Source organism: Galendromus occidentalis, unplaced genomic scaffold, assembly GCF_000255335.2.
Source record: "Galendromus occidentalis unplaced genomic scaffold, Mocc_1.1 scf7180000075612, whole genome shotgun sequence".
Lineage (NCBI taxonomy): Eukaryota > Metazoa > Arthropoda > Arachnida > Mesostigmata > Phytoseiidae > Galendromus > Galendromus occidentalis.
In genome coordinates this window covers 899,778-915,199 of record NW_003803602.1, presented here as the reverse complement: position 1 = coordinate 915,199, position 15,422 = coordinate 899,778, and the positions used below count along the sequence as shown (strand labels likewise).

At 51.6% G+C, this 15,422-nt stretch overlaps 2 protein-coding genes across 2 annotated transcripts; one reads left to right on the top strand and one right to left on the bottom strand.

Moving 5' to 3' along the window:
* Window positions 1-17: 17 nt before the first annotated feature.
* Window positions 18-2,359, bottom strand: LOC100904159 (CCA tRNA nucleotidyltransferase 1, mitochondrial). The gene is made up of 7 exons (XM_003737775.2): window positions 1,938-2,359; window positions 1,596-1,842; window positions 1,244-1,440; window positions 850-1,156; window positions 571-721; window positions 322-476; window positions 18-215 (listed from the first exon to the last, which is right to left on the bottom strand). Exons 1-7 carry the CDS (start codon window positions 2,147-2,149, stop codon window positions 18-20), a joined length of 1,467 nt encoding a protein of 488 aa, XP_003737823.1. The 5' UTR covers window positions 2,150-2,359.
* A 993-nt stretch (window positions 2,360-3,352) lies between these two features.
* On the top strand, window positions 3,353-4,375 carry LOC100904014 (probable serine/threonine-protein kinase DDB_G0272282). The gene has a single exon (XM_003737774.1). The coding sequence runs from the start codon at window positions 3,353-3,355 to the stop codon at window positions 4,373-4,375; it is 1,023 nt and encodes a 340-aa protein (XP_003737822.1).
* The last annotated feature ends 11,047 nt before the right edge of the window (window positions 4,376-15,422 follow it).

The window sequence follows — 15,422 nt, the reverse complement described above, 5'->3', positions numbered from 1 at the left end:
CTCACGAGGAAAAATCATTATGTTTTTTTATCACGCTCCGATATTATATTACAATCACCGTCGGGTGATGGCGATCCCTTTGGACTCGGTTCGCGGGACCTCCGCGATCGGAGCTCCTCCCGGATGACTCGAGCTCTCTGAAGGAGCTCCTCTTTACCAAGCGTGAAGTCGCTCTCCAGCCATATTTCACGCAGTGAACCAACGACCTCGCCGAGCTGGAAAATTCATCAGGGAAAAATTCTCAGAACCCGCGCAGAAGAGGGTTTAATCTGGATTCACCATCCCAACGCTCTCAGTCTGAAATCGGAAAGCGGAATTGACCTGTGGACCCTTGCGGAAACCGAAAAGCTGAAGATCGAATCCACTGACGGGACATTTCGGTGGATCCCAAGCTTCCATTTTTTGGAGAACGTCGCCTTCCCCCTCGTATTTCAAGAGCTCTTTGATCCATCTCAGCCTATCCTTTGGCGCGCCCACTGAAATATGCACATGATGATGAGCTGATGAAGTTCAAAGCAGAGTGGTTCTCGAGATTCTTCTTCGACAAATCGGAAATGATTCGACCCTCACATTTGAAATCGTTCCTGTACAGGTAAGCTTGACTCGTCCTCAACTTTTCTTCATCGCTCAGATTCGAGAGAGCGTTCCTGTACCGATTGATGTATAAGAGGAGATGCTTTTCAAAGTTAGAGAGCTTCAGCCTGGCGTGCAATTGCATGATCTATGAATTCATAATCGGCCCGTTATTAATTTATGCAGACGTAAAACTTCTCTCGGAAAGGAGCGAGGAAAGACGATCTCCACGGGAAAGAATGGAGCACCTATCGGATTAACGAGGTTGAAACTCACCTCATCCTCCGTTCGTAACAAAGCCGCGAGCTTCGTGGGGGCGAGTGCTTCTAAATCCTGGCAACGTTTACAGACTCTTGAGAATTCGTCGAGATTCGGATTCCGTGGGAAACCAAGATATTGCAACACCCCCAACTCCGCCATGAGGCGAATCATGCTATGGTGGAAGCGCCCGTCCACAATTTTCTGCAGCTCTGTGTAGAGTCTCTCGCCAGAAACTGAAGCGAGTCCATCCGTATTCAAACGAATCGCCTCTAGCGTCGAAGCATCGTGAGCGTTCTCGTCCACGGCCAGTCGTCCGTAAAAACTGTAGAAGATGGAGCATTCGAAATTACTGAGAATCATCCCGAGAATGCGAGTCAGCGCAAAGCGACCCTAGTCCAAAACTGCTTACCGAAAATAGCGGAGTATCCTGAGATAATCCTCTTGGATCCTCCTTGCGGCGTCGCCGACGAACAGAACCTTTCTCTGGGCAAGATGCTCGATACCTTTGAAGTAGTCGAACACGGTTCCATCGAAGGACAGGAACATTGCATTCACGGTGAGATCTCGACGATTGGCATCCATCTGCCAATCAGTAGTGAACTCGACCTGCGGAGAATCGAATCGAAATTGCGTCACGGTGGAGATGGAGTCCGGGGCTCGATCATTTGCGCGGCGAACTTCTAGCTCCAGCAGTGAGCCATATTCGATTTCGCGTCAGATATATGTACGTAGCATATAACGTGTATGTACATGGAATTCACCTCAGCGTGCCGACCGTCGGTGACCGTGTCGACTCGTAGAGTGGTTATCTCGAAGTTTTCCTTATCGTTGACGCGGGCTGTGATAGTCCCGTGTCTCTCACCGCTTGCGTTAATCATCCGGATGCCTTCAGACTCGAATAATTCTTTCATTTGCGTCGGCGTTGCGGTCGAAGCGAAGTCGATGTCGTGCGGCGTGATGCCCATGAGAAGGTCTCGGACGGCTCCTCCGGCGATTCTGAGTTGGTATCTGTAGGAACGAGTGATCTCAAATTAAGACAGCGGTTATTTAGAACTTCTCTATCATCCAACTCGACTATGCGCCTCACTCATCCAGTCCCTCACCCGTTTTTCTTGAAGAGCTCTTCGACAACCTTCATCTCTGGTGAGAGAATACGCCGGAATTGATCGTTCTCCAACTTCATCGTTTCTAGCTTTCCGAGTTTCACTCGCTTACTTCGCAATCTCCGTCCAGCCCTGAGGACATCCGAGTAATGCCTCACTCGCAGAAATGCTATTCTGTCGGTGATGAACCGCAGGCCTCTCCTCAGGAACATGAGTTCACCTCGATGGAGTCGATTGAAAGGGAACCCGCACACGCTTGTTCGAATTCTGCAGATAATTCTAAAGCTGAGCGTACACAGAGCGTACGAAAAACCTGCTCAACTAAGAGCTTTCGAGGGCTTCCATGCATGGCCTCACTCCCTCAGCTTGAATTCACGGCATGGCCAAGTGAACGTGTCACGGATAACGCACGCGGCGTGTTTTCGAACAGTGTTGTTGGCGCACCGGCCATTCGGAGAGAGGTGGCGCAGTCGAGAGGGAAACGGCCGCTGCGGCGGCCCGGAATGACGGCCTATAGACCGAACAAAATGGCGGAAAGCGCGGTCGCGGACCCGAGTGTCGCGATTTTCCGATCCCACGTCTGAAAAGGGAGCCCAATGGCGCTCCAGCGCAAGACGGAAGCCGACTCCTGTCACTGTTTGAGTATTCGTCTCCAGGCCGAGGAATTTCAGCCCTCCACATCTCGGAAGCTGAAGCGGAAGGAGACAATCGGCACACTGAGCGCCGAGCTCGAAACGAAAGACGCGAATAGCCAAATGACACAAGGATGCGGAGCCTCAGTAGATCAGTCATTTTAGCCCTTAGTCGTCCTTCCGAGATTCCGGGAAATAATGGATAATGGGTTACCATCTGTTCCGATGAACGATTGGAACGAGCCGTAGCCTTATCCGACGGGGAGAACAGCACGCGGTGGCTGTACAGCGCTTCCGAAGAACGACTTCGGACCCGATATACGGACCCCAAACGGAAAAGGTTCCCATCGGGAGCCCACTTCCGGCCTCGGAACGAGAAAGAGTACGATTCCTGGCGCTCATCTCTGTTTCATTCTCAAGCCTCCCAACTCGCTCATACGGGTGAGAGACGATCCGGAGTGAAGCCTGCGATGCGCGAGAGCCGTGCGTATGTCTACTGAGTCTGAGGATTTATGAGAAGAAGCTCGTTCCTCTTGGATCCCGGAATCGTAGAGGTTCCTTGACATGGAGCTCTTACGAGCTTGTGGGGCTTACGAGTTTATGGTATCAACGGAGAGTCCGCGTGCTGTTCTCCCCGTCGGATAATCATAGTTATCTGTCATCCTCCGTCGATTCGCCCGCTAGAGATTTACACGTACCGATTCTCCCGCTAGAGATTTCTTTTGCCTGGAGGCGTTTTTCGGTCAAAAGCCCACGCCTAAAACCTAATTTGACAAGACAACGATGCCATACTTCACAAGAGGCAGGAAAGCCGATGTTATCCGCAAGTATAACGAGAAACTCGCCACAGCAGCGGAGGATTTTCTCGCGCTGTGGGAGAAGGACGACTGCCCGAGGAAAAGTGTCAGAGACTTCACGGTCACCCGGCGCCTCGCGTCGGGTGCTTTCGGCGTAGTGTACGGGGCAGAACATGGGGGAATAGCATATGCCATGAAAGTCCAGCCGAAATTCGATTCTTTCGAAATACCAAAGAAGGAGAAGAGAATGCAGTGGGCTCTGAAAAATATGTTCGTCGTCGAACTGTTCTATTGCTATGTGAGCCACACGGACGTATTTCTCTTCATGGATCTCGCACCCTACGGTAATCTCAACGCCATGGAGCCGTTTCCCCTCTCTGATGCTAAAACCAAATTGATGCTCAGCCAAGTGGTGAGGGGACTTGAGTATATCCACAAATGTGGCATTATCTACCGGGACCTAAAACCAGACAATGTGCTGATTTTCGAAAAAGGACTTCTGAAAATAAGCGATTTCGGACTCTCTGTCTTCAAGGGCAGCTGCCCGAGGGATCACCTCGGAACTCCGCAATACATGGCGCCCGAGATGTTTTTGCGTAAGCAATATGATAATGCAGTTGACTGGTGGGCTTTCGGCATAATGATGTACGAGCTCCTGACCGAATCGCGTGCCACTCCTTTCCACCCTCCGTACACATCCGCAGCCGATTTTGCCAGGTGCACGACAGACGCACCGCCCGCGGGTCTGGACGATCCTCGTTATACACCGGCGGCGAAATCCATGATGCTACAATTCCTTGTCAAGGATCCTAAGCAAAGACTGGGCTCGGGTGGTTGTGAGGCGGTCATGGAGCATGCTTGGTTTTCCGACATAAATTTCGACACCTTGATCGTCGAAGAGGAATTCCCCCATATCGAGCTCCCCCCAGAAAGAGAAGCCGTCGAGGGCGATTTCTCCAATTTCAACATGGAGCGTCCAAATGAAGACCCGGAATGGCAAGCTTTCTGAGGAGCTGTATTCGGTCGGGCCCGAGTGAACGAATAAAATCGACGGTTAAAATTGATCTCGGCTTGACCGAGAAGAATTCGAGGTCTCCCTCGGAGCCCCCTCTTCCTACCAGACCCACATGATAAAGAGAAAGTTTCTTTAGACATCAGAGCGCGAGTAGGGATCGCAGGCAGTGACACGAAGTCCTACTCTCTCGCGGTTCCTCGCGTCGTTATCTCTCCTTGATTTGAGAGTCCCTCACGCTTCTGATTGCGTCCCTCTGCCTGCCGCCGAGACCTAACGCTCGCGTGTGGCTCGATCCGAAATGAAACCCGGGTGGGGAAATCATCGATGCCAAGATTGTGGATCCTAGAAGCGATGAGTTCATACCGCGTAGGCCCGAGGTCGAAACTCGGAATGGACAAGCAGCGACGAGTCTATGCCTCGGCTGTCGCGACGAGCATGACAGCGCCAGCGTCATCTTCGTCGACCTACGGCTCGGAAGGAGACGCGACAGCGGATCCACTAGGAATGAGATTCTCCCGCTTGGCGCTCGTTCCCTTCAGAGAAGATTTGTTCGGACAACGTGACTGGGTATCGTTGGAAATGGCGTGTCTCCCTCCGCGCGACCGAGTGCAAGAATTAACGGTCCTCTAGCAGGAAGAGATTCACTGAAGCATCCCGCACGTACTAAGAGGACCCATCAGGCGGCTGAGCGTCGTGAATTCTCCTGACTCATTCTCGTGCATCAAGGGGAAGAAACTATCTTGGAGAGCGGGAGTCTGCGAAATCCGAAGCAGCTCTATCATATGTGTATTCCGTTCGATTCGACCAGCACAGGCTCTCGAATGGTGGGGGAGAAGAAGAAACGGAGAAAGACGGTAGTGCCGGTGACCCATGCACAGTATGTGTGGCAGCCCTTACTGATTTCGGGTGAGGGCGGTGATAAGGCCGCAATCTCTGTAAGAGATTTCACCCTTCATGGTTTTCAGAAGGTCTCTCCTCATCATTCCTCTGTCTATGTAATCGCAATCGGCTATAGCGTGAGAAAGCATGTCATTAATTTATCGGGAGGACGAGAAATGCTGTTGGATCCCGTTCGCGAAAGCTGCCCCAGGAGTGGAAGAGTCAACCTCTAAGGGGGAAAAACGAGCTCCCCGTCAAGAGCTTCCGCGTACTGGTTTCCCAGTCTGTTTCTCGTCTGTGAGTGCCCAGCGGGGGTTTTCATAATGCGCTAGCGAGGAATAAAACTTCCCCGGAGCTCCGAGAACAACCCGGGTAAATGCCGTGATTGAGAAAAGACTAAATCGCTTATTTTTACTTGAGGGAATTTTTTCGGTAAAAATATGCAGGGAGGGATTGGCTCGGTGCTCACATGCTTCCGAATGTGAACAATGTTCCGTTCAATGGGAGGAGGGAACTGATCCTCTTCGTAAAACCGTGGGAGATGTTCATCAGATTTTCCTGTCCTGGATGCGATCCCACGTAGAGACAAAGGCAGAAAATCACGAAAACGCACGTGGCTATGATGAAGGTACGAAACCTGGAAAGGTAAGCGGGTAACTGAGAGCCTATCCAAGAGTATGCGCAAAGCCCCGGCCGCTTCTGGAATGGCATGACGGGGTCGTCTGGGCTCAGGGCCGAAGCCGGGCTTTGCTGACTCGAATCTCGTTGCCGTAACCGGACCCTGAGAAGGAATGTGTATATCTGCCTGACTCCCGCGCCATTCCCCTCTCGAGCGGCGACAGTTCACAAGACAAATCGCCAGAATGAAAGCGGCCTTAAACGGCCGGAGTCGAATGCACCTATGGCGCCCGAGTGTTCAGTGTGCTGCTGACTCGCCCGACAGTCGATGACTCGACGCAAGGCTTCGCTCGATCGGATACACCTTCTTCGATGGGGAATAGGCGGACGGGGTGCAAAGCTACGCAAAACATTAAGTGTCCTGCAGCGCGGTGCAGCCAATACGTGGCGAGTCGAGGCGATGAATCTTCATCTTTCGACGACGCTGATTCTGCAGATGTTTCCTTCTGATGAGGGATCGGGAACGGACGACTCGGAAGGAGGGCGATTCTCCGTGGAAAAATACCATCCCCAATATGCAACTTACCCTATATCCTTCAACAACTCCTCGGGAGGTCCTACGTCAATTCTCGTTTCGTCGGTGATCGGGTTGTGCAGCTCAACGTTGCGGAAGCTCCGGTCGTTGTAGAGACTCATTTCGAGAGTATTCTCGGCCCTCAGAAAATGGCAAAACGTGACTCCTTCGCCGTACCGAACCTGGATCAAGAGTTCGCCGGATCCGTTCCTGCGAGAAGCACTGCGAGCCCGGCTGCTTTTCGGTGAGACGCACAATCGGTGTTGATGCTCGGAGCGATCGTCGAAGGAGTGAAGTTTTCTCTTCCTTTTTAAGTCTGATGCAGGAGACGAGTCACCCTCTCTCGATCGTCCACTCAGGTCAACGCGTCTTCTGCTCCAGGGTCCAGAGCTCGCATCGAGTGTTCTTCGTTGATTTCGAGGTAATCATCGAACTTATTCGAGAACTCGAATTGACCTCCTCTGTCTATCAGTACTGGTGACACGCGCGTCTCGTCCGAGATCGGACTCCGCCGCGCAATCTGGCTCCACCTCGATGGGCATTCTGCTCTTCAGCGTCGATGACCGATTTATTGATTATTTTTATCGTTCGTCGGGAGCTCGGAGGTGCGATCCCTGTAATCACGAGCCGGCGAGTGCTTCAGACTTTGCTCCGATACACCATTTCCCTCCTGGTGTCGGGAAATTCAAACGCTCCGTCGCCGGGTCCACGCTCACCCTCTCCATCGTTCCCGGAGCACTGATGAGCCCAGGACCAGAACATGACTTCCTCTGCGAAGCCCCCGCTTTTTGGGGAAGGAAGCTCCCGGGTCTGACGCGAGAATCAAGGATCAATGAAATCGGACTCGAAACACAAAACCAATGAGAGTTCTCTTCTCATCAGCATGATGATGACTCATCCACATCGCTCGAATCGCCATGCCGGCATGAGATCTCCAGAAGCGCTCAATGACTCCTCATATCTCATAGAGTCGCGTGAACGAGCTCATCCCGGCTCAACATCCAAGTCGCGAGGTGAGGCTCCAAAGCCTCCCGCCGATATCGGCACGGCGGAGCGCATTGATAGAGGAAATCTGGAAAAGTTGAGGAGGTAATAAGCTCATCGGAGACTTCCCGCCTAAGCGGCAGGTTTGCGGATCGCTGTCTGAAATGAGTTTGGCAGACTGTTATGCGCTCCCTCGGGAAACCGTTTCCAACCGAAAATGTGACGTCTTCTCGCAATTTTGACGTGAAACGTCTTCAAAATCACTAGGGCTTATTTCCACCTGAACTTCGTCTTCTCTAAACGAAATCTTGATTGGTTGATCTTTGTAATTTTACTGAATCGAGAGCCTTCAAAGTTGTGCTCCTATAGAGGACTGTCGCAACCCGCGAAAGTCACCGAATCGAAATGTTCCCTAGAGCCTGCTCCAGGAAATCGAGCTCTGACAGCCCCTCGGAGATGCCAGTCCCGTTGAGGTAGCCCGATCCATGTGGAATCGGGAGGAAACCGATTAGATAGAAAAAATTAGTCTCGTCGGACAGAACCGAATCATGTATATACTCTGATAATTCTTATGATATGAGGTCAAAACCAGAAGTTCGCGTGGGGCAAGTGGGAATACGTTTCACGTCCGTACTTACGGTAGTGTCTCCGACACTACTCGCCGGGGACTTTTTTGTCCCTTCATTTCGACGCATGATGCCCCAGTGAAAGAGAATCCGCACAGGAAGGGCTGTAATCAATAGATGGATCGAGGAGACGACTAAATGAGAGTTGCTGCCCGATTCTGGCTTCCGCTGCGGGTCGGAATTCGAAGTAGATGGATACCATGCTATCTATATCCAACGATACTCATTGTTCAAGCAGCTGCAGTCATAAATTAGCCTCGAAGAACGCGATTTTCAGATGATGGTAGTGGGGGGACTTCATAAGAAGTTCGGGTGTTGCATCAAAAATTCCGAGCGAAAGCCCCGCGAAAGATCCGTGGCCTTGAATAACGCGGTTTTCGCGGAAATACGCCCCTGTGGACATTCCGGCATGCCTTCATTCCGCCACCTTTATTTGCGATCTCAATGGGGGTGAGGATAATAGCGACAGTCTCGCCGTAGCTTGTGATGTATCGGCTAGAGATATTCTGAGACAAAGAGATCGGTCGAGAAACATTGTGTTAGAACAACACTACGTTCCCCGATCGAGGAGACTCCGAAGAGACTCGCTCAGAGCTCCAGCTGCAATAGAATTCATCTGAATGAGCACTCCTTCAGCTCCCTCTATGTCGGTTTGAACGATTGCGGGAGGGTACATACTCCTCGTACTCGGAGACGATCGATTGCAGTCGATCTGACGATTCCTCGACATTTTCATCGGGCACGAGACCCCCGAGGGCGAAATTTCCAGTATGCGGCTCACTTATCCTCTCGGAGTGAATCGCCTGCCGTGGTGCCGCGAGCTTCTCCTCGTTTTCGGTATTTTTGGGTGTAGCCCAATCAGATGGAAGCAAGATCGCTTCGCCGTATCCGGACTCGGTTGCCTGATTTGCAATCTCACCGCTCTTGTCGGACTCATCGTAAACCTAGTGGCCATCCACATATGGTGGAGAGATTCTTCTGCCTTCTCCCTTCGTTTCGACTTGGGAAGCTCAATAGATTTGGAACTGCAAGCTTTCCTTTATTTCCTGTGCGTCACGTTCAGCGTTGTCAATTCCGCATTCCTAATGATCCTCATTCATCAGAGGAGAAGATTGGCTACTGCTTACAATTTCCTGAACGAGCTCTGGATCTGGTGAGTGAGATCTCATTCTGATTAACGAAGAAGCTCCTCCTTAGTGTTTCTCTCGGCTTGTTCCCTCCGGACCATTATCGCTTCCCGTTGCAGCTCCGGTCGACCCCGTCAAAAACTCTCTACGATCTCGTTCTGTTTCGGGATACCGACTCTCGCTTTCTGCCTCGCTGCCGTGATCATGAGGATCAAAATCTGGGTCGAAACTGAGGAATTAGACCCTTCGAAGCTTCTAGTCTTCGTATCGGGTTTTCTTTCATGGTGTGTGCTCACCGTCCTATTTTCGCTCGTCTTTTGTCTAATGATCATGCTCTATGGAGCTGTCGTAGAAATCTTGCGTTCCATAGGGAGAAATCTGAGCTGCGAGCAACCTCATTCCTCGGAGAAAATCCGTTTAAAGGTGAGCGGAAATCATTCTCGCTCTCCTCAGCTCTGCCGCAAACCGAAGATCCGCTTACCCTGGGAGCTCCGAAGATGACCGCTCCATCATGGGGGTGTCCTTCGGGAAAAATCGCTCCGTGGAGATCTTTGACTGGATACCTCAGTACCCAGCTGGAGATGGGCTTATTGCAGGATGCCATCAAAGCTCTGAGCAACGTTCTCAACTCATTCCGCGCGGCCATATCGCCATTAGCTTCGCTGTCCCTGGCCTCGACCATTATCATGACCATGCTATCCCTTTTCGACATATTGGCGGAGTACCAAGATGAAAATATGATGATCTTCTACGGGACCCAGACAATCTTCTTCCTCGCATTCGTGACGGCCCTTGCTCTGTCCAAGGCTGTGAGCGACGAGGTAGGGGAGTTTCACCTGACATTGCGAGGAGGATGACTGCCGCGAACGATGCCCTCGAATCGCTCCACAAAAATTCATTGTGATTCCGAAACCTGTCATTTTCAGCTAACGCGCTTGAGTCTCCTCCTGAGCAGTAGACATTGCGACGATATTCCTGAAAAGTTAATCGAAGAACTTGACAGAGCTCTCGACCGAATCCAGCACCCAGTGAAACTCCTGAGGGTTTTCAGATTCGATCTGAGCATCGCGCTGCCGGTGAGAAGCGGGTTCTGTGACGATGTAGCTCCGAGTGAAGCTCCATTCGACCGTGACTCATGACTATGGTCAACTTTCCACCAGCTCGCCGCATTCGGTTTGAATTATTCCCTGGTGCTTGTTCAACTGAAGGCTATTGTCGTGGGACCTCACTCCGCCGCATCGAGAAATCAGTCATCTTCCTGATCGACCACCTCCGGAGCCGATGAGTCTCCGATTGCGTAAGGCGAGTCTGCAAGATCTTGTGTCGAGAGCTGAGGGCAAAGATTCATTCTCAATCCAAGTGGATATCCATTTTATATCGGAGGAGGAAAAGGAAATAAGAATAAATTCATGTAAAGATTACAATGAATTCAAATCAGTGATTATCGATCAACGTTCCTTCACGCATTCTTGTGTGGGTAATACGTATTAGCCTCGCGAGTGGCGATGTGTGACGCTGAACGCAAACTGATCACCGTGGAGAGCGTTGTCCGGCGCAGCATCCCGCAATCGAGCGCGATCACCTGGCGCGAATTTTCCGGCCAGAGGACGTGGGCGAGGAGTAGTGGGTTTATGGATAGAGCAAACTATTATCCTTGCATTTCAGAGCCGCCACCAGCCGTCCGCGTCGCGACGGTCCGGTTCGCCGACACTCGACTCGACGCGACGTCAGCAGAGGGAGTCCCTAGCCCCATGAAGAATATTACTCTGGAGGAGCCTCAATGGGGGGGATGATCCCATGCATCGTCTGATCGGGTGTTTCAAGTTCACCACCATCGCAACCACAATACGATGACTTGTCCTGCTCGGCGTTGTTCGACCTCTTATCATACGTGTGGCACATGAATGCATATGCTTCGAATCTCTGCATATGCTCTCTCGCTCCGTATGGTCATCTAGAAACGTCGCGACATTTCCAAGCCGGAAGCCGACGATGGAAGCGGTACCGATCACGCTGTCATGGAGTCGAGAGTTCTTTCTGGTCCTGAAATGTTTTTCGTGCCATGCGATTGAATGGCAACAGAGCCGTTCCGTCGCTTCCGGAGTTCCCTTTGTGATCCATGCCAGCTTGGCAATCCTCCTTCAAGTGATTGTTTTTAGTATAACACTCGATTTATTGAGGATGATGAGTATCGTCGAGGTAATCACAGGTAATCGCTCATTTTTCGAGCCCAGTGTCTACCTCGGTGTTCTGGCGCGATCCCGCCGGAGCCCAGTCAACGCGGAAATCGGAGCATTGATGTGGAGATTGACGGTGGCCGACAGCCTTCTAATTGCCATTCACGCAACCCTCCTCATCCTACAGCGAGCGACCCAACGATCCTGCAACAGAGCTAATCGTAAATTTCTGGATGTACATACTCCGGAATGAGAATTAAATGACCCCTCAAACTTACTTCTGTCCCGCACGATCATATCAGTTTATGGACCCCTGATTGACATCCTGCGCGAGGTTTCGGAGAAAGGGGCATTCCGCGCATTCTCGGCAAAATTCGGATGTCAGTTTACAAGTGAGTCATGGAAAAAGAGTCAAGTCCGTGCGAGAGCGCTTTCCCTGGGGCGGAGCAGCGGGACTCTTGATGAGTTCCCTTTTGTCAAGGAGTCTCATGTCGATTCGAATGTCGATGCCTAGCCACCGAAAGATCGAACATCTATGGCCTTGAGGGGAGCCAGTCAGCGATCATCCGTTCCAGGCTATCATTGGGACCTTGTCTAGGCTTTCGACCTCTTCCTCATCGGCCATTCCGCCCCTTGTCTCCTTCTCGGTTGCTGTGCTTGTCGTCAATGTGTCCCTGAGGATCTCTGACTCCATCATACCCGACGGGAGACAAATATCCGTCTCCTCAGAGATTGGGGCTACGATTTTGCTTGCTTTTTGTAGAGCCCAACGGAGCCCTGGGCTGGCTACATTACTGAGGTTCTCCTCGTGTTCTCCTTCGGACGATATCCGCAAGTGATGGAATCACGGAGAGGAGGAGTCTCTGAGTATATCGAAGGAGTTCCTGTGTGCTTCAGACAATGAGACTCGGGAGGATTGTATTCATTATTTATTATGTTGGTCGCCACGAGAAGCTCTGCGCGGGTAATCTTTATTCATGGCTCAATCAATGTCGATCGGCACATCGAATCCTTTGAGGAGTTCTCGTGATATCATAAGGCCATCCGATGGAGTCGGATACGCATGCTCCTGGAGCCATATTGCCGGGGAGTCGGGTGTTTGTCCTGATTTCCCGCTCGGTCATCTGCAGTCCGATTACCTGGCAACGTGATAGATTTTCCAAATCGGGAATGGCTTTCGTGACTCAAACATGCCTCGTGATCACCGTTTATTCCTCCGCTCTCATCAGTCGATTGAGCGGCCTATTTCTGTCGGCCCGTTTTGATCTCATCAAGAAATTGAGGGGCAATCCGATTTCATCGGAAATCGGTGCCTTCGTATTTGGGCAGACTATAGCCAGTGACGTCTTCATCCCTCTCACCATGATCTCGTTCATTCTGGAACGAGAGAAGCTCACCACGGCATACAACCTCCTCAACAAACTCTGGATTCTGTGAGTAAAATGTTTTTCTGAAAGAAATCTGTTCATTCCCCGACGTCGTTTTCGTACATCCTGAGCGCAGTCCAGAATCCCAGTCCAGAAGAAGGGGGAGTCATTGCGGACCCCCGACTCCTGGCGAGGCGCAGGCTCTGAACTCCGAACGGGACCATAGAGGCTCCACAGATGAGGCGGCGCCGGCGCCGCGCAGGCGGTCCGCAGAGGGACTCCTGGTGGACTGCGAGTTGTGCGCCCGTGGTGCGGATTCTATATTCCAGTTACTTGTCTGATGTCGTCTGCCGAATGAATCTTGAGACCGCATGATCCCATGCTCGATTTTTCAGCCTGCAACGACCCCCGCGAAGACTTCCCTTGATCACCCTTCTCGCTGCGTTCGCGAATATAGGACTATACATATTCGCTACTCTAAATGTAGTGCGTCTGCTGGTCGCGACGAAAGGACTTTCACCCTTCGGCGGACTGGTTTCGCTGCTCGCCTTCCAAGCATCGTACGCTTTGCAAGTTCAGTTCGCATTCGTGTACTGCTCGATGATTTTCGTCTACGGGTCCATCGCAGACATGTTGCGCTCAATTCCAAAAATATCGGATGGTTCTCACGGTGCGGGTCCGCCCGCGCTCGATCTGCAGGTGAGTCCCTTGCAATCTTGGCTCCGTCAGATGGGGGATCTTGGGTTTCCAATCTAGCGGAGAGCTTCCGGAAGTGCAACCTTTCCCATTAAAATCTCTGGTCTCTAACGTGGGGGAACGATTCCTAACCGCATCGGCCGAGGGTACCCGATGTCTCTTCTCGCCTGACGGCGCTTTCAGGGGGTGATCGAGACGCTTCATGAATTACTCAGCAACTTCTCTTCAGCGATATCTCCGCTCGCTTTTTTCTCGCTGGCATCATGTATCATTCCCTTCTCGACCAGAGTTTTCGACGCCCTCATACCGGATGAGAGGTCGAGAGATTTCACTGAGTTCCTTTCGTATGCGATCTTGTGGCTCGCAGCGATCGCCGCTCTGGCGTTTTCGAACGCCCTGTCAGATCAGGTCTGTTGGAGTTCCGGAATTTATGTGGAGCAGAGCAGAATGCAAAAATCGAATCTTACCGGTCCTATCCGGGTACTAGGTGGAAGAACTCCGCGATATCTTCATGAGAGAATATTCGCGTCACATGCCGCCGCGGAAGATACGATGCGTTGTACAAACTCTTGAGGCGATTCCACATCCGGCCAAAGCTCTCGGAATGTTCAACTTGGAGCTCAGCGCTCTCCTCGCGGTGAGACAGAAGAGAGCTGAGCTCTCTCGGACACAGACAATTCATCGCCGACCAACTCATCGCCGACATCTCAACGCCGACTTCTCAACGCCGGATAGCTCAACGCCGAGACAACTCAACGCCGAGACAACTCATCGCCGGACGAGCTAACGCCGGGACAACCCAGCGCCGAACAATTGATCGCCGGTCAACTCAACGCCGAGAGCCTGTCGCTAACTCGATCCTAGCTCAGGAGGCATACTGCTTGAAAATGATGCGTCCACATGATTTGCTATCCCAAGTACACAGCTTGACGATAGGTACTTCTAGACGATTCGAGGACCGTGCGTTTGCTCCGATTCTCGTGCAAAGTATAAAGAAACCGAGCAGTCCGCTCTCGGTAACGAGTGCGAAGGCAGGGCGAATTGCACGTGTCTTCTGTCACAGCTCCAGAACATGACGTCGGCGGCACCTTCTGATTCGCACCGGGTGATCGCGTGCGTTTCCTCCAAAGACATCAGGCCTCCACGTGCTGCCATCATCGAGACCGCTCATTCTTTGGTTCTGGTTCAGATTTCGCGATCTGAGAGTGAATACGTTTGCGGACGATTCTGCCACTACAATGGCTTCCCCGGGCAGAGAGGGATTGGTGTCGCAGCGTGGAAAACCGAAGCTGGCTTTCGAAGGACATATGTTTGTACAGGACAAGCGCAGCAAGGATGGAACCAAGGTGTTCTGGCGATGTCAGTATCTCACAAACTGCAAAGTGCGATTACACACGTCAGCTTCGACTCAAGAAGTCCTCAAAGTCATGGGTCTTCATAGCGATGAGCCCGACCCTGCAGCGATCGAAGTGGCGAGGAACAGAGTTGCTCTGAAGCGGAAGGCTCTGGAATGCCAGGAGACCCCGCTGCAACTGATCGAAGGAGTTATCGAGAGGTCGAGCAAAGCTGCAAAATTGATCCTGCCGAGTACCGAAACGACTCTCAAGGTCCGTCAATCGCGCTCGTAGAGGAGCTAGGAGACCGATGGCTGCTCCAGTAAATCGCTCATCTCTGATCATACCCGATGAATACAAGACGTTCGAAAGCGAACCAGGAAAAATTTGAGAAATTTCTCATCGGTGACACCGGTAAGATTCTGAGCAATCTGACATCATGTTTCCGGTTTCAATGGAACTCATTTCGCTCATCCACTAATTTTGATCCCTTCGGAACTTGCAGGAGAAGGGGACGAGAGACGAATCCTAGTCTTCGGGCGGGAAACAGTCGGTGATTGGATCGGTTTATCTAAGAAGATATATGTGGATGGTACTTTTAGTTGTCACCACCATGTTTCTACCAAATAGTAGCGATTCTCGCAGAACGCGGTGATTTT

Bases quoted from the DNA above. Each gene is read 5' to 3' on its own strand.
- LOC100904159 (XM_003737775.2), bottom strand. From the start codon at position 2,149: ATGTTCCTGAGGAGAGGCCTGCGGTTCATCACCGACAGAATAGCATTT. The intron at 1,441-1,595 runs GTGAATTCCATG...GATTCTCCGCAG, and splicing joins CCGACGGTCGGCACGCTGAG to GTCGAGTTCACTACTGATTG. The intron at 722-849 runs GTGAGTTTCAAC...ATGAATTCATAG, and splicing joins TGTTACGAACGGAGGATGAG to ATCATGCAATTGCACGCCAG.
- LOC100904014 (XM_003737774.1), top strand. From the start codon at position 3,353: ATGCCATACTTCACAAGAGGCAGGAAAGCCGATGTTATCCGCAAGTAT.